This window comes from Xiphophorus maculatus, chromosome 8 (genome assembly GCF_002775205.1).
Source record: "Xiphophorus maculatus strain JP 163 A chromosome 8, X_maculatus-5.0-male, whole genome shotgun sequence".
Lineage (NCBI taxonomy): Eukaryota > Metazoa > Chordata > Actinopteri > Cyprinodontiformes > Poeciliidae > Xiphophorus > Xiphophorus maculatus.
In genome coordinates, this window is record NC_036450.1 from 14,696,770 (window position 1) to 14,715,507 (window position 18,738).

The 18,738-nt window shown below is 39.5% G+C and overlaps 2 protein-coding genes across 5 annotated transcripts in view; one reads left to right on the forward strand and one right to left on the reverse strand.

Moving 5' to 3' along the window:
* abl1 (ABL proto-oncogene 1, non-receptor tyrosine kinase) overlaps window positions 1-3,382 on the forward strand; it is a 33,997-nt gene extending 30,615 nt beyond the window's left edge. For all 4 annotated transcript variants that reach the window (XM_014470498.2, XM_023338406.1, XM_023338407.1 and 1 more), the window contains one exon: window positions 204-3,382. In XM_014470498.2, the coding sequence (XP_014325984.1) occupies window positions 204-1,876 (1,673 nt within the window). In that variant the 3' untranslated portion in view covers window positions 1,877-3,382. The remainder of the gene's footprint in view (window positions 1-203) is intronic.
* A 1,191-nt stretch (window positions 3,383-4,573) lies between these two features.
* On the reverse strand, window positions 4,574-18,428 carry rab14 (RAB14, member RAS oncogene family). Its single transcript, XM_005803738.3, has 8 exons — window positions 18,334-18,428; window positions 13,117-13,175; window positions 12,617-12,670; window positions 9,502-9,679; window positions 8,946-9,012; window positions 7,821-7,908; window positions 7,538-7,568; window positions 4,574-6,648 (listed from the first exon to the last, which is right to left on the reverse strand). The coding sequence occupies exons 2-8, from the start codon at window positions 13,166-13,168 to the stop codon at window positions 6,471-6,473; spliced, it is 648 nt and encodes a 215-aa protein (XP_005803795.1). The 5' UTR covers window positions 13,169-13,175; window positions 18,334-18,428; the 3' UTR covers window positions 4,574-6,470.
* Window positions 18,429-18,738: the final 310 nt, after the last annotated feature.

An 18,738-nucleotide genomic window follows, 5' to 3' on the forward strand; every position in this document is an offset into this window, starting at 1 on the left:
AAACATTTTGAGTAGCATCCTTCCATCTTTTGCCCCTTACAGCTAACAATTATACACTATGTGTTGGTCTGTCACATAAGATCCCAATAAAATGCAGTAAAGAATATTTAATGTCCCAATGTAAAGAGGTTTAGGGGAACAAAGACTTTGGTGAGGCACAATATGTCACCAACCTTACACTGACCTATTGTGCTGTTCCTTAGACCCTGTGGAACCTGAGGTGCCTGTATCATCGCCAATGCTCCCCAGGAAAGAGCGCCCTCTGCTGGACAATAACCTAAATGAAGATGACCGCTTAATCCCCAAAGATAACAAGACCCGTAATAGTTTTCTCAGCCGCATCAAGATCAAGAAAAAGAACGCACCAGCTCCGCCCAAACGAAGCTCCTCTTTCACCAGGACAGACATTTCCTTTGAGAGGAGGGTAGCGACTCCTGATCCCCGAGACGGTGACAACTTCAACAATGGTACATCGTTGTCTCTGAATGACACCACACATGGTGTTGAATCCTCAAAGTTCTTGGGAGGTAATAACAATGGGGCAGGAGGCATCAACAGTGGGACTCCCAACTACCCAGGGTCTCTGTACCCCCGTAAAAAGGGTCCCCCTTCATTGCCAAGCCCCGGTAGCAAGGCGGCTACAACGCCACCCAGTGAAGAGGAAGGGGTGTCTAATTCAAATCGCTTCCTCTGGTCGTCTGTCATGTCAAACGGCCGAGATGGCACAGAGTGGAAGTCTGTGACACTCCCCCGAGATCTGGGCCAGCGCCACTTCGACTCCAGCACTTTGGGAGGGAAGCCGGCTCTGCCACGGAAGAGGACCAACGAGCAGAAAGGAGAGAGTGCCCGTCGAATGGGCACCCTGACCCCCCCGCCACGTCTTAACACATCATCGGATGTTTGTCCTGCCTTCCTGGGTAAAGATAATGATTCCAGTTCTGGTTCCAGTCCGCAAGCATCAACACCCAAAGTGGTGAAGAGACCAGGCTTAGCAGGTCAGGAAAACTCCAAGACCAGCGCTCTCCAGGCAGAACTAAAAGCTAATGTGCTCCCTACTCTGGGAGCAGCAGGAGAGGAGTGCAGGGCTCGCAGGAACAAGCATGCTGTGGAGCCTGCATCTTTAAGGGAGAGAAACAAGATGCATAAACCCAAGCCGGCTCCACCTCCACCACCCACTGGTCCCAAATCAGGCAAAATCCCACGAAGCCCCACTCAAGAATCCCCCATATCCTCGCCCTCATCTTCGCCCTCAGACATCAAATCTAAGGGCCTTCCTTTCATTTCAGACCCTCACCATACAACTGCTGCTAGTGACCAAGCCCGCTCAGCCTTCACTGAGGGACCCAAAAAGGGGCCTTTGGGCTCTAAACCTCCAGCGATAAAGGCTTCTGCATCTGCCACCTCTGTGACCACTTCTTCCTCCTGCCAGACCCAGGGTGGTCCATCGTCCACAGTCGCCTCCTCTGCGGATCAGAACTTATCTGCTTTCACCCCTATTGCCAAAACCCGATCGTCCCTCCGCAAGACCACACCCCGCCAAGGCAGCGAGCGCACGCCCAATTCGGCGGTGACACGCGAGATGGTCCTGGAGGGAGCCGAGCTGCTGCGTGCCGCCATCTCCCGCATGTCAGAGCAGACAGGCAGCCACAGTGGCGTGCTGGAGGCCGGGAAGAACCTGTCCAAGTACTGCATGAGCTACGTTGACTCCATCCAGCAGATGAACAAGTTCGCCTTTCGAGAGGCCATCAACAACCTTGAGACTAGAATGCGTGAGCTTCAGATCTGTCCCTCCACCACAGGGGGTGCTAACGCGCAGCAGGACTTTACCAAGCTGCTGTCCTCTGTTAAAGAGATCAGTGACATTGTTCAGAGGTAGCGCTGTAAAAAGCACCAAGATGGGAAACTGATATGAATTTTGACACATGACCCTCTGAGAGCTGTTGGGTGGAATGTGATTGAGAGGAGCCGTGTGGGCTGACACTACAGTTTTCTCCCACTTACTGACTCTTGTGGTTGCCTCAGTGGACTCAAAGGAAACAGTAACTTTGTATGCACATTGTCATCTTAGCCTTAATTAGGCTGTGGATCAATTCTACATCAATCATCTTTGAAATAATCATGTTTTACATATTTAATTTTTTTTGCCGCCCCCCCCCCCCCCCCCTTTCTGTCTCTTGACATTATTATAAAAAGGCCTCTGATATTTTTTTATCATCTTTAGTGTTGTGATGTTGCTATGACAATTAATGAAATCCAAACTTGCCTTGGAAAATATTTCCAGTTGTTTTTCTGTTGTCAGCGCAAAAAATTCAGAGAAAACCTGCGTAGATTGACTTTGTTCTACACTTTTTACTTGTTTGATCAGTCGTCATTGATTGGTTGTGTGCTGAAAGATGAGATTGTGTTGCTGATGTTTTGTATTGGTGCTTTTTGCAGTATTTTGCAGCCATTTGTGCCATAAAATAACAATGTGGAGAGAATGACCCTCGTCTCTTTTTGCTTCTCCCACCACTCCCATAACATTTAGTTCTAGTGAAGTCGTGTTATTGGTTAAAGCATGTTTGTATGGCTTTGGCTGAGTTCTGCCTTGTGCTTGAGAGTGGCTGTGTTTGTGTTTATTGGATATAAATGTTTGCAGCACCAAAAAAAAAAACAAATTTTTGGATTTGGGTTAATGATCTGCATCCCAGTGAATTTTTATTTTTATTTTTTTACATTTATTCTCAGACTAAACCTGTTATTTTTAAATTTATATGTATAAGGAGTTTTGATGCAATTTTTTCCTCTCTGTGCCAGTGAAAATAGCCATTAGTAGCAGCCTGGCCTTGCCGCAGCATGCTGTTAGTTAACAGACCAACTCGGTGTTTCCCCGGCAGGCCTCTGTTCCTGACACGCGAGCGATTGTTGCAGAGGGCCTCCACCACCACAAAAAATAAACACCCCCTTGGGAAACACTGGACTAAAATTTTAACGCGTCTGTCAATTGCTGTTTCAAAATGACTGAAAGAGGGGGGGGGGCCATTACAGACACTAACGTGAGACTCCACCATAATGTTTTTTTTCCCCCTTTATCTGAATCCCTCGAACATTTTCAGTATTTGTGCTGTAATCTTCTCATCCTCTGTGCCCTGCCTGACTGCGAAACCTTTGGACAAAGGTCACTGCTGCCAGCCTTGACTTCAATGGTACTGTTGTTGCTTTTGTTAATTCCTCTTCTGTACCGAACATACCACTACTCTACTTTTGTGTCTAAGCCTCAATCACCAAATTTTGTAAACAAAGTTTGTCCGTATTTGTAAATGTTTCTTTCTCTCTAACCTGGGTGCAATTTATTATTTTTTGTTTTGTTGCAGTAAAATACAAAAGCTACTTGAAATATAAATCTGGGTGTGACTGTTTTTATGGCTTCCTTTACCGAGTGAAAATAGCTTGATTTAAGAATGTTCCTGCACAGCCAGAGGGAGATTGGAATTTAATATTTTCCAGGTTTAGAAAAAGAAACTTTTTGACTTTCCTATATTTACAGAGCTCTCTATCCATTATTCTGTTCCTCAATCCATCTGTCATTTCAGGTTAATTCAGCCACTATCAGTTATTTATTCAGTCTTTTTATTTTATTTTTTGCAGATTCAGAACTTAAAGCCTGCTCACTAGAGTCTCCAGCTACAATTCTTATTTAGGAGCTAGTATCCCGCAACTTTTACTTTCTTCCCCTGTGCAACACATCTGAATCAAATGAATGGCTCGTTACCAGGGATTTTCCGAATTTGATGGCATGGTCAGGAGGTAATTTAACAATTTGATGCAGGGGCGCACCTAAAAGTTCCTAGATAACATCTCTTGAGGACTGGACTTGGTTATCTCTGCTCTAGAAAAAAACGTTGACACAAAAGAAGGTGCTATAACAACCCAGACAGAAACTGACGATAGTCAGCGCTGGACTTTAAAGGGATTGTATGTGAAATCGACTTGTTTGAGCATCATATCAAGTTATTTCCTCGTCAAAAACATACCCGGATGTTTGAGAAATCCTTGAATCTTCCATGGCAGCCAGCGCCGTCTTTCATGCAGCTCCTCCTCGGGGGGTGTAATCTCCCAGCATCCGCCTCACAGAACATCGATCCCCCACTCAGCTAGCAGCAGAAACAATGAGCAAACACCTGGTAGAATTGCTCATCTGTGGAGTTTGATATATTAACTGTTTCTCAGTTCAACAGGCCAAAGAATGATGTAAAAGACTTAGCGGAGAGGTTGTTGTGAGATGCCAAAGGAGTGTTGAAGCTTTTTATTTTTCGGAAGAGACAGTGGCCCAATTTCAAAATGCAAAGTCAAATTTTGAGTCGTTTTTGATATGTAGAGTATTTTTTATAACTGGAGGTCATGATACTGCCCCTTTAATTTAGCCAAGCCTACATCTTAAAAAGGACACACACAGAAAGTCAGGTTATGTATAATTTATTTTTTTCTGACTAGAGTATTTTGTCATTAAAATCAAAATGTCAACATTTTAAAATCATATACACGCAAAGAACGCATTTTAATGTTAGCACAGCTTCTTAAAAATTTATACATATTTACTTGTTTTTATTTTTTTGTTTTTTTTCCTTTTTACTTGTGGACAGACAAAGCAGGAAGTGGTCACTCAAACTGTAAAGAGGTGGAAGGCAGGGAGAGGGAGAAAGGAAGCCCGCCCCACCCACGATGAAGAACCAATCCCTGCTCCCCAAAATAGTTAAGACAGTGACGCTCCCTGCATCCAGCAGGGAGCAGCCTTGATGGGGTGAAAAAATAAAGCCGACTATGAACACAAACACGCCCCCGTTCTCTAATCTATACAGAAATGATGCAAAATTGCTGACATAAATACAACCTGCAGACTTCAAACCAGTTTCTCTCCCCCTCGTTATATCGGCTAACTCGGTAGTGTGCAGATGGGCTGGTTAATGGGAGAAGGGGGCTTGTCCGGGTCTGTCCTTTACATACATTTATTAATAGAAACTATGTTACAGAATTTCCCCAAGCATGAATTACAGGCAACCCACTAGCACAGCAACTGTACAGATCTTGGCAGAGCCACCAGATAAATTTCTGAAACCAAAGTACAGTAGCAAGGTCATCACCAGCAGTTAAGAAGCAAGATATATATACAGCTGTTCAGTCAGGGGACTGCTATGTTACAGAGAAGATGTACTTGAAGGAAATAAACATTTTGTTTTACAACTTCATGTTTCGAGTGGGGACGCATGCTGCTTTGTGTTGGTTACATGAGGCAGACCAACAAGTCTCCAGATAAATCAGCTCTTCAGTGCAGCTTTAGGAGAAAAACAAAAAAAGACCCAAATAATTGTGATTTAATGAGTGTCGAATGTAATGGTGATCCTAAAAGAGAAATTTTATTCAATCAGGGTAGCGTGAAGAGCAAGTGCATCAAAAAAGAAGAACTGCTATAATAAGGCAACAATGACAAAACAAATGCTGGTAAAGATGTGTTGACATGATAGTGAGGGGAGTTTTGGGGGATGGATGCATGAGGGCGGCGCTGAAGAAGAAAGTGATGGAAATTGTGATTAAGTGATGTCTGAGTTTAAAAAGAAAGAAAAAGACATCCATCCAGCCAATTGTAATTCATTCCAGCTGGAAAACACCAACATCCTTGCAAGATTTCAAAAGATAGTAATAAGAAGGTAATTCCTAACATTTATTGTGGCCATTTCTTTTTTTTCTATGAGTTTCCTTTATTGCATCTCTCGTGAGTTACTGAAAAAAATTACTTCTCTGCCAAGCAGAGGGAAAGAAACAAAAGCTCAACTACTCACTCCGTCTGGAGCTACCCGTGTGGCCGCTTAATAAATTACTTTCTGACCTCCTGCCCTCGCTCAAATTAAACATCTCTTATCTGCATGATGTGGTGAAAAGAATCATAAATTTGAAGAGTTTGGGAATATCATTCAGATTCAATTTAAACAAAACTGATAAGTGGCGCGTCAAACTTCTGCAGTGTGTATATTTCATATATATATGTATATCTATAAAACCAAACATAAAAAACAGTCTTGCTTTATTATCGATTGAACATTGAGTCTATCTAAAGTGTCAGTGACCAGTAACTCGTGGTGCCACCTACAAATCCTACTGATGGGAGGGAGGACGACTGAGGGGGGAGCAGAACAGCGGCGTTATGGGCAGAAATACACGGACAGTTTTAGGACGAGTGAGACGGCAACAAAGAGAGACAGGCAAAAGGAGGAGGGAGAGATGTAGTCCACACAGCCCAGCTCGGTCTGGAGTTAAGTCGATGTTCGCCCTGCCTTTCCTCCACAGCCCTGCTCTCACGCAGCTCCTGGTGCAGTGAGGGATGAAGGCGTCGGAATGGATGGAGGGGTTACTCAAGGGAGACCGGGCAGAACGGATAAAGAAGAAGGGAGGAACGCGGGGGGAGCGGTGGGGACAGGGGGGCTTTTGCTTGGTCATTAGCAGCCGCAACCTTCCCTCTGGGGCTGGGGTTCACTGGTTAGCCGACCGCCCTGAGGCGCCGAGGGCTTGTGCTGCACCCCTGACTCGGCGGCGTTCAGGTCCAGGCTGCCATCTTGGATATTCTGGTAGATTTTCTTAGCGGCTTCAAGGAAGGCGTCCTCGACGTTTTCACCTCTGGAGAGAAAAGGTACAGTTATATGAAGCCGAAAAGGCAAAATGTGGAAAAAGGTAAAGTTCGTACAGGGTCTTGCAAAAGTATTCCTACATTTTGTCACATTACAACCACAAACAGTTTCATATGATCCACCAGAACCAGGAAAGGAGCGCATCGTTGTGAAGTGGAAGGAAAAAGATGCATGGTTTAATATTTCTCCTGCCTGATTGCTGTGAAAGAACTGGAAAACTCATACCACAAAAAATAGAAGGTACTTTGGTCAGATGAGACCAGATTTTTACTTTTTGACTTACTGATGGATAACTAGCACGTAACACACAATCTCCATGGAAAAACATGGTGGTGGTGGCATCATGCTCTGGTCAGAGGTTGGGGAGGTAAAGATGGATGAGAGCTTAAAGCAATTCTGACTGAATATGTTTTTGGTGCTGCTTAAAACTTGAGACTGCGGTTGACCTTCATCAGAATGGTTTAGAATAAAGCAAACTCATAGGATGGAATGGTCCAGTCAAAGTTCAAATGATCCAAATAAAATAGGAAAGATGTTCATTGTTTATATATGTAAAGTTAGAAAAGATAGGAAAATATGAAATCGCAATATTGTCATTACTGCGATGACAGTAATTTAATTTGAAATTAAGATGAGAATTGTAATTAGTTATATAACAAACACAAGCCACACTTTTCAGGTTTTTAATTAGCTATAAAGGTCAAAATGTATGTATGCATACCGTTTTCTCCTCTCTTCCAAATCACATACTATCTCATTTATATCATATAATATCTCAATAACACACTGAAGTTTGAGGCTGTAATGTAACAAAAGGGCTGTGAACATTTTTGCAAGGTAAAATGTTGCAGTAGCTGAAACTTTAAGGTGGTTCTTACGTTTTTGCACTGGCTTCCAGAAACAATAAACCTGAGAAACAGAAAGAAGGAATCATTAAAATGTATTACCAAATTCACTTAACTCCTTACTCATCCCATCTTTAATAGAGCATATTTATCCTTTTTTTTTTTCCTCTATTGAAACCTCAGATTATGGTCTGACATGAAAGTTAGTCATAACAGTGAAACGGAAAAGAAAAACCACTTTCAGGCTTTAAATTGGAACATTTTCTTGAGAAATTTGCGCGTTGATTCACGCGTGTCCAGGTGACGTCTGGCTCACCGTTCTCCTCAGCAAACTGCTTCGCCTCCTCATACGTGACGTCCCTCTGGGCCTCCAGGTCAGCTTTGTTTCCTATGAGAATGATGACCTGGTGACACAGGAAGAGGAGGAGTGAGACGATCTCCTGCACGCTCGTTTCTGTCAGGGACAAATCTGACGCAGTGTGAGCTGATAAAACTGAAGAACATGCAGGAAAGCTGGACTTCCCTTATCTATGAAGAGAAGGTCAGAGGCAACCCCGGGGAAGGCATAGGGGCAGGTTGCCTAGCAGCCGCATCATCATAAGACCTCTAATGTACCGATCTCATATTTATCTCTAGAAATACCGACTTTATGGAGAAACTACATGATTCTGAGGCAGAATTTAGACGCTGCTTAAAATAATTAAAACTTAACATATTAGGATTATTGTTCTACAGCATGAAGTTTATTATGAAGCTCTTAAACATTCACAGTAAGAGTAGTGTTAAGAGCCCCCTTATGGTCTCTAAAAGTAATTTCAGTGGAAAAATACATTAAAAGTAATAAATTAAAAAGAAATGTGTACGCAACCCACTGCCAATGCATTTCACGTCAAGTGTGTGTCATGTCTAAACTGATTCTGATCTGCTTTATATGCAAAACAAAAAAAAACAACCTTAAAGACATATCTTGTAAAAACCTTTTAAGTGGAATAATTAGCTGTAAATTCCGTTTGAAATAATTAATAGTAATAACTTATGTCCATTTAGTGGCATTAAAGTGTACTTTAATGGCAGGAAGTGTGTGACGTTCCGTTAAGTTCGGATGAAACACCAGATGCATTTCAAGGAGCCTGAAATAGAAGTGGCCTGTTGCACAAGCACAGACTTCTCTGATGGAGAAGTCTGTGATGATTTAGAGTTAATCAAATTTACCAAGAAGATCTAGTTAAGAAACCAGGCCTGTGCTTTTCCAGTAAAACTGAAAGAAAACAAAATAGTAGAGGAAGAGAAGATGGAGTAACTAAGAGAAAAAACCTGGTTACAAATGATAATATATGCATATATATTATTATTTGTAACCAGGATGAAGAGATATTTTAAATTTGCATTACTATATGCAATAACACAGTGTAACGGAGTGTAAATATGTCTGTATGCTTACAGTATTGGGGTTGGTGAGGTTTCTGGCGTCAGTAAGCCAGCTGCTCAGGTGGTTGTAAGTGCTTCTCCTGCAGGACAACAACATGGACAGGGGTGAAAAGGTTTGAGGTTATCACTACATGTGAAAGGATTAAATGGGTTCGTCAGAAGTAGTATAATCCAACGCTCATTTCTTAAACCTCTATCGTTTTCTTTCAAACAGACAATGCTTTCTAAACTGGAGGCACACCATGTGAGGGAAAACATGATAATATCAAGTCTCTGCGAGGCACACCCTTTGATAACAGGAAATGAACATTTGTAAAGCAGCAGCAACATTTTGTGCTGAATATTTTTCCCCTTGGAGGACACTTACAGATTTTCCTCCAGTTTACAAATGCACTGCTGCAAACCTACCGTCAAACAGCTGAGGAAAGACCGTCCAACACTAATCCTCTCCAGCACTCCATCTTCCTCAAACATGCACGTTATGTGCAAATGCATAATGCAAACTTTTTTTTTTTTTTTTACGTCAGAATCATGCAGCAACTGGAATGAAAAGAGAACCGGCAGCCTACCTGGTAATGTCGTAGACCATAAGTGCCCCTGCAGCCCCGCGGTAGTAGGAGCGGGTGACGGCCCTGAAGCGCTCCTGACCTGCTGTGTCCCAAATCTGCAGCTTGATTTTCTGTCCGCTCACCTCGATTATCCTCGTCCCAAACTCCACGCCGATTGTATGAGGGCAGTCTGCCATAACTGGACAACAAGAAAGAAGACTTTAGTGAGATCATTTATACGGTGGCCGACAGGTGCAAATGCGCAGCAAAAGAGAAAACATGCAAACAAAAAAGAAGACACCCTCGAATGAAATGCAGCAAATAAAAAGAGAGACGCAAACACCCCCGAATGAAATGCAGCAAATAAAAAGAGAGACGCAAACACCCCCGAATGAAATGCAGCAAACAAAAAGTGTTGAAAACGGAAGTGCTCCAGACCACTAGGGGGAGTCAAAGAAAATAGTATTCATTTCTATGGGACCAGATGCAAGATTCAGAGAAAGAAATTTGAAAGACAGTAAAGGTATCTCTCTGAATCTTGCATCTGGAAAGTGTGATTATTGTGAGAAGTCTGAAACAATAGAGCATGTTATTTTAGAGTGTTGTAAGTATGAAGAAGAGAGAAGATGCATGCTGAGAGAGTGTGTAGGTATTAAAGAAAGGTTTAATTTAATAGAATTTTTGAGGAGAGATTTCGGGAGTAGACATATTCAAATAATTATTCGGTATCTTAAAAAAACAAAGCTATTTCATAGGATATGAGTAGAGCAAGTTGGGTGTGAATGTGTAAAGAATATCAAAGAGGGGTATATAAAGTTATAAGCAAGTTGGATAATATAAGCAGGTGTGTATGTGTGGGGGTATGTTTAATCAGGAGTTAATGGAGGGAAAAGGTAGAAAGTGAAAGTTTATAGACCATCTCGAACCACACTCCATACTGGTAAGTGGCGGTAATGCTACTGTAAGTTTGTTGCCAACCGCCAATAAATACCAAGAAGAAGAAGAAGAAGAATCTTGCATCTGGTCCCATAGAAATGAATACTATTTTCTTTGACTCCCCCTAGTGGTCTGGAGCACTTCCGTTTTCAACACTTTTTGTTTGCTGCATTTCATTCGGGGGTGTCTTCTTTTTTGTTTGCATGTTTTCTCTTTTGCTGCGCATTTGCACCTGTCGGCCACCGTACATTTATATATTTTTTTTGAATAATCGCATGCAACTGTTTACTGTTCTTTGCTAATCCTCGTACATCGTCATCCTCTTTTTTGGGGGGGAGGGGTTATTCACATTATAAGCAAAATTAGGAGGGTATAAGTAAGTTTAACTAAACTTATAAATCCTAAATAAATTGAAAGAATTTCAGAATTTTGTCCTGCCCTTATTAGCCTAACTCAATTTTATATTTCAATTGCTCTACAGATAGTAGCCAAGCTATACATTTATCCATAGAACTGGATTAACCATATAATCGACCATATAAACTACAAGCATGTCTTAGAGACATAAAAAAACAAGATGTTGGTTTTCCTTCTTTTAAATTCACACAAACTGGTTTTTCTCTGGATAGATGTAACTAGACCCCAACTAGATGTACAGTAGCTGTTAGGGTAGAAGACAGAGATGCCAGTTATCAAGAACAAACTCTGGGTTTCTGTCTTTATTTAGTTTTAGGACCAGACTTAAATATGTTATTTTACTCTAGAGTGGCTTTGATTATGAAGAGCCACTCCAGTAATACTGCTGGAGCACATGCTGACTGCCATGTTAGTGCACTGCTTTTCTTTCATTACTTATGTGGCTTTTTTTTTTTTTTCAAGAATGATGATATTAACCACAGTCACACTCAGTAAATTAGAATACACATTCTAATGAGGTTCATTTGTCAGATTAAAAGTACCTTTCGGAAAGACTAAACACAATTTTAATTAAGGTTGCATTTTTGTATTAAAATGTTTCTTATTAGTCTGATGTAATATTTTAATTTAAAATATGTTTTCATTATGTCTCTGTGTAATTACTCTATGTATTGTGTTTCGCTTAGTGATAAAATTTATTAAATAAATTGACTTTTGAAAAATATTCTAATTTACTGGAAGGGTGTGTATACATGGCAAGCTTCGGTGAATAATACGGTTTTTAAAAAGTTATTTTTCTACCAAGTCATTCCTATTAGTATAAAATCCTTAAAATGAGATGCCAGGAAAAGTCAGAGTCACCAGAATTTTCTCAAGCTGTTTTAAGTTTGCCGTGATGCTCTACTTAAAAGCTCTCCTCATGAGGCACAAGGCCTGTTGCTCCAACACTTTTTTCCCTTGGAAGAAACACGGCAGCAGTTTGGAAGTGAAATGTTAGGTTGTTTTGAAATGGCAGTTTTAAAGCCACGAGCAGCAAGTCTGCTGAGACTGCAGGGTCTATTGTAATAAAGTATTAATTGTTCGCAGTCCTCCTAACACCTAATAAATCATCCACAGCCACATGAAAACGTATGATGTAATCAGAGGAAACTTTTCTCTGATTGGCATTTCATGATCTGAATCTGACTGTGCACGACCGAATGGGCTCTTCTGCATTTGAACATGAATCGAACCTTTTTATCCATTTAGCAAAATGACGTTTGATGCTTTTTTTCTTGTAAATTGTATAGAATGAAGGTAAACATACATTTTTGCATTTTAACTGAATTCATCTGTAAACTGGTAGCAGTTGCATCGAGGATTTAAGCTGTTCGAAAAGTACAAGCCAAAAAAATAAATAAAAAAACTGGTTGAACTTTGCTTCAAATGACTGAACGTTTTCTAAAAAAAATTTAAAATAAACAAAATCTACCTCGTGTGTGTGTGTGTGGATTCATCCAGGATGTGATTATAGACATGAATAAGAAACACTGCATCTGGCTTTTTAATAGTGGCACTAAACACAACTGAGCTGAATGGCAATGGGAGGCTGCAGCTGGCTCATACACCGGAGAAGAGACTCTCACTGTTGAGCTACAATTCATCTGCTCTGCAGCCGACATCCGCTGGCATAAAAAGAAATCTAAAGAGGTTTAGGCACTACAGATATATCTGGCAACCTTGCAAGCACCAAGGTGCACACAAAGACACATGGAGGAGTTAAAAAAATCAGAGCAGTACTTACATTTCTTTTCTGTGAACTGGTGAAGCAAACAGGACTTTCCTACCCCCATGTCCCCTATTGAGAGAGAGACTCAGGTCAACCAAGGAAACAGAGGAGCAATAATTTTCTTTTCAAGCTTGCAGTGTTGACCCCCATACAACAGCAACGCTTTACATTTTATGGACTAATGGGACACAGGCCGTCATACAAAAAAAAGGGAGAGATGTTTATGAATGTCATGTTTTTTTTTTATGAATGCGAGGCTTATTTTCCCATAAATTGTACATTTCTACACTCATCTGGTTTCTGCTTCCAACTGTAATGGCCAAGTACTTAACCAACAGTTCAATAAATGAAAACAAAGTAGTGGTAGAAACACTAATGTTGATGTTGTGCATTTTAAAGTAAAAGGCTTATAATTTGAGCAGTAAAAGGAATAAAGACATTTATTAAATGGAAGTATGAAGAATAAAAAAAAGCAGACAATTTAAGCAAGGTTCATGGGTCTGATGGTCACTTACCAATAATGATGTATTTGAAAATGTAGGAGTAGTTATATGGTGCAGTGGCCATGGTGGCTCTGGAATGAAAACAGAGGTGTTTTCAGCAAATCAGCAAATATGACATAAACAGAAGAACTGGGCTTTAGCTGCTAACATCAGATTTGAAGAAGGCCATAATATTTATTGATGTAAAAATAAGTGCTTAAACAGAGATTGAATGATTTTCGTTCAGCACATTTTCAGAAAAACTCAACCCTGAGTATGCCGAGTATGTCAGCCTTATGAATAATAATAGATACCAGCTTTAAAGCCATATTGATAATATTGCAATTGTGATATGTCTCTATTTTTTCTTGTCCTCTCATTCTCATCTGTCCCGCCTTCACTCCGTGACCTTTGGCATTTTGAGCAAAGTCATTTGTGTCCGGTGTGAACATCTGCTGCTCTGAAACTCTGCCCAACTGGATAAATATCACATCAACATGTAAAATGCAAACTGGTAACACTTGAGAAATATTATACAACAATTTGGGAAACCAAAACATTCCTTTGCACAATGAATATTAAAAGCACAACAATGTATACGCAGTATATTGTGTAGAATTAATACAGAGTAGGGATGAAAAGGTTTTAATGCCATGCATGCAATGCCATGCAATTTCTTAGATTCTCAAAAACATTTTTGAGGCCGTTACATTGTTTATAGTACTATTTTTTTGATAACCCTTATCAAGTTGTTTACAAATATCATGATGAAAAAATGTTTTAGTCGTTATATCCCCAAGAAAAATTAAAACTAACCTGTTTATATTATTGAAAATAATCCTTAACTGTGAATTTACTGGATATCATGGCACTTAATTTTAATATTTGTCTTTGTGTTTTATTATTTAAAAATAGCTAATAATACTAGCTACTTAATAGCTAATAGTAATATGAACACAGATATATTCCTAAGGTTATTCTGACCAACAGCTTATCACTTTGGACTTACCAGTGTGCAAAATTTAACAAAATTCAACTCAGTTAATTTCTGAAGGAATCTAAAAAAAACAACAACCATAAAACACCTAAAAAATCTGAACAGTCTTTTACCCTGAATTGAAAAAACAGTGACATCATAGCTATTGAAATGCCACAGCATGGTGATAAAACACTGAAATAAAGGTGGACTAAACAGAACCTCTTTCTTTCCTCTAATCACACAAGAACACATTCACTATTATAGGTATAACTATAAATAAAAGCTCTGACACTGTCCATCTGCTGTCTACACGTAATTATCCTTGAAAGATCTTCCCCCGTTTACTGGTCAACACTATCGCTATAGCGCTACTAATCTATCAGTTTTCATTTTCATCTTAAAGTCACAGCGTGTCAACAACACATGGATAGAAAAGCATTTAGGTTTACTCAAAACCTTATTTTTAAGATGAAAGTGTGTCTGAACTTGCTTTCTTTTCCCCACAACAAAGCGCCAGGGATCCTCCTCACAACCTACCGACTCATGCTGACTGAATTAGTGGTTTGTTAGGGCTTTGTGGCTCTCAGATTCTCATTTTAGATTAATAAGCTTTCACTGGGAGTGGCAATCTAACTCATAACAGAGCAGGCTGCCACCAACTCCGGTGAGCTTATCGTCACAATTTACCGACAGTGTGAGCTAGACATGGTGCAAACAAAGTCAAAAATAATCGTTCGGTGGTAATTTCATTTTATTAAGTGAGAAAAACAATCACTATAAGAGGCAGGAAAATTCAGTTGAGTTTTAACATCAAATTCACTCATTATATGAAACCATTTCCAGACATTTAGGCTCTTTTTATGCTGAAAATACTTCCAGACTTTGCGGAAAAGCACCATTTTTCCACAGACGCTTGCTTTCCTCGCCCTTGCTCAAAGTTAGTGTGCCTGAAGGCCGCGCTTTTCAGCAAGTGAAGGTTCAAACTAATTGGTGCTGCAGTTCTTTGCAGCTGACATCACTGTGCCACATCACAACCCAGAACTGTCTGGCATACTCGCTCAAACTTCGACACCTGCAGCAAAGTGGCCATGTTTGACTGGCTGAGCCACTGCTGACACAACTGCAAAAAAATGTGGATGGGCTGAGATAAGATAAGCACAGAAGAAAAATGACACACGCGACAAGAGAACAGATAAAGGCTTATACTAAACTGGAAGCAAACGGACATGGCTACAAATGATAACGTGAAAATTTTCCAACAAAATAAATTTTGGAATGGTTTACACTGGTTTGTTTTGAAAAACTTAAACACTTTGGCTCAGATTTAAAATAAACTAACTTGATTATCTCATAACCGGATATTATACAAGTGCAGGTTTTCCTCTATTACAACACACCTACAACATGATCAAACCTGTGTCTATCAGTCAAGTCATTCTTCTTTATTTGTTGCTTCCAAGAAGCCAAAATTGCATTTTCAAATGATCTTGAACAACAGTTCCTCAGGCTTTGGATTTTTTCTTGGAAAGCAATGTTTCACCCATATCCCACTCCAGTTACCTCACAGTGGTAGAAAAATGTTTTTTTTTTAAATCATTTATAAAAAGTGAAAAAGCACAAACTTTTAATTACATATAAACATCTTGTGATGCTCAAGTACAATCTGTGTTTCTGCTAATGGCTCACACTGAAAGCCCTCCACGGACTGCAACCTGACCTGCTTTTCATCACCGACACTACTGGCTAAAAAGAACCAGTAGTGGTTTAGGACGACATAAAGTAACTATTTATATATGCATCATCTGTTGCTTAGGTACATTCAACACAAATTTGATATTATAATAAAGAACGCAGTTAGTTTTACTAAGCTACATATGTTCACAAGGACTCTAGAACTTTATCCTATTCATCAGAGTTAATTTTATCATGCCAGTTGCTGATATAACATCATTATGGGAAAAGGGAAGTTTATTAAATAAATGGCTCGTGTCCCAGACATTGAAAATTCTGTATCCAAATTTTGAGGTGATATGGACCATGAACCAGTCACACTGTAGTGCTTTTAATATCCCAGCAGAGTGCTTTAAGTCTTTGACTGAATTTCATCACGTGGCCCTCATGTGCTCTCCTCATCCCAAGTGTGATAGGGAGATAATCTCTTAGAGTGCATATTCCCAGCAAGAGTAAAAACTAGATTTGTGGTTAAAAAAAAAGCAACAATAAAAAAAAAAAAAAAAAAACACAAGAAAGGATGAATATTCATCAAGATGTAGAAAAGTCAAGGCCGTGTGATTAGAATGCAGCTTCAGCACTTTTCATATTCCTCTAAAACATTCAAGTCTCTTTCTAGTGAAGAAGTTCAACTGCCTCTACTGAGCTCACATCCTTTTTAGTACTTGGTTTGTTTAACTTGTGATGATTCATCAGGAAACATATAAAAGAAATCAAGGGTTGCTATAAGGGATGAGCAATATGGAATCAAGTTTTAATCGCAATATTAGAGTTTGTTGCAATGACGACACAAGACTAGAGAACTTGAAGAATTTTTTTTTCTCTTTAAATTCTTAGCATTATTTTAGTGCACTATTAATAAAAAAAAAGGATTTTACAAAAAAAAAATCTAATCTGTTGAAGTATTTTATCTTACAGGACCTTAACTTTATTTTAGGTTTAAATACAAAATTACCCTAGATGTCAAACCACAGAAGGCAAAGTTGTAAAAAAACATAATTTACTTAATGCAATATTCTGCAGTTTGGTTAAACTCGGTTGCTGTAAATGTGCTTTGAATACACTTGATTCAATATACCATAATGAGTAGTTCCCAAGAAAAACAGTCGACTGACTCCAAACTCCCAGAGTAGGTCTTACAGTCTATTGTTTATGTCATTATAGCGACCCTTTCCTGTTTATTTTACCAAGCTGCTGCTGCAAAAAAAGTATGCAATTACAATTACGTATGCAATATCTTAATATAAATCACCACATTTATTTTTAATGGAAACAACGAATGCTTTAGGATTAGAAAAATTGTGGTATGCAAGTTATGTAGCTAGTACTTCTACTTGACATACAGGGCCCCTTGATGAAATCCTGGGACTCCAAGCCCTAATGAAAACTTGCAGTATGGTGTTAAAACTCCGGATATATTAAATAACGATGTCGTGTTAACAAACAATAAATTGTGTGATCGCAGTAGTTTCAGTGATTTACGCACAGATCACTGAAATGATGCAGCATTTTAAAGCATGGTAAACAAAGCTATTCCACTGGGAAAAAAGACTGTCTGCACAATAGTTTATTTTGTTAAAAAATATATACTTTCATACATAAGCTCTTTTATTTTGTTGAAAACAAAACCAAAAGAGGTGGCTAATACACGAAAGGCTACGAATTAGCAGTGGACTGTGTATAATGCTGCTCTATTGATCCATTTTCACTCCTTTGTAAATACACAAAAATCACAAACACCGAATCCAGAACTGAACATGTGGGGTAATAGATGTAAATGTTTCAATGTGACACATTCAACCGTGAAAATGTCAGGTTAGCTTAACATTAGCTTGAAAACCGGCAAAAAAACAGCCGTGGGTTTACAAGTTTACTTCTTTATTGAGGCATAAAAAGACAAAAACACCTGCAAGCAAACAGGGAAGGAAATACAGCCATACATTGACGTAAAAAAACAACACAAATGGTCGAATCTGATCAAAATTACAGCTCTAGATGAGGTGTTTTGAAAGCGAAGTTTGCATTAGCTCTAGCTTATAACCTAGCTGACGTCAATGTGTGTTTCTCGAAAACAAACGCTACAAAAACAAGACGGAACGCACTCGCCACCATTTTCACGCTTCAAGGCAATTTCTTACTGTGTGAGAATATCGAAAGCCACAAACAAATCTGGGACCAGCTTTATTTTCTGCATATACCAAACAGGCTAACGTCGGCTAGCGTTAGCTTTAGCAGGCTGATTTGTCAGCTAATAGACGCGTTGCAAATTTATCTTGTGATCCTAAAACAGACAAGTTATACCCCACACGAGAGATGATTTTCCACACTAATAACTAGACAAGAGTCCACATATTAAATAAATGAAACGACCATTCTCTTAACAAACTCCGTTAGCTTTCCACTTAGTTGTATCCTGGCAAACACAGCTAATGCTACCCAATTTCTACAGATCACTGAGTTAAACATGTGTGACTCCGTGTTTATTCAACATATTACCATTGTAAAGTTGCATTTAAATAATCCTCATTGTCTGTCCTTACCAGGAATTAAATCTTTAGGCGTTTTGGAGCTGTTCAGAAGAGGTTTGCAGGTTATCCTGGCTCAAGATGGCTGCTCACGGCACAGGGTTTCCTCAGCTCTATACAATGGGTTTCTGGGACAAAGAACCTCGTATGCGGCGATTTGCTGTTTAGGCACTATCAGTAGGAGTGAGAATGGACGAGATAACCTAAACGTTATATTGTAATACCTCTGGAGATAACATTAAGTCAATATAGAAAACACAGTAAGAGCTTTTATTAATGCAAATAAAAAAAAATAATAATTTTTAGCTTTATTGTCTATGGCCTTATATGTGTGTTGTGAAGTCACTGCTGCATATTTTCTGCAAAAGCAGCTTTACACTTTCTCCACACACACCAATAATGAATAATAATATGATAATC

Coding starts and splice junctions, on each gene's coding strand:
- rab14 (XM_005803738.3), bottom strand. CDS start 13,168: ATGGCCACTGCACCATATAACTACTCCTACATTTTCAAATACATCATT. Junction 9,013..9,501: donor ATGGTCTACGACATTACCAG/GTAGGCTGCCGG, acceptor GTTGTCCTGCAG/GAGAAGCACTTACAACCACC. Junction 7,909..8,945: donor ACCTCACCAACCCCAATACT/GTAAGCATACAG, acceptor CTGTGTCACCAG/GTCATCATTCTCATAGGAAA.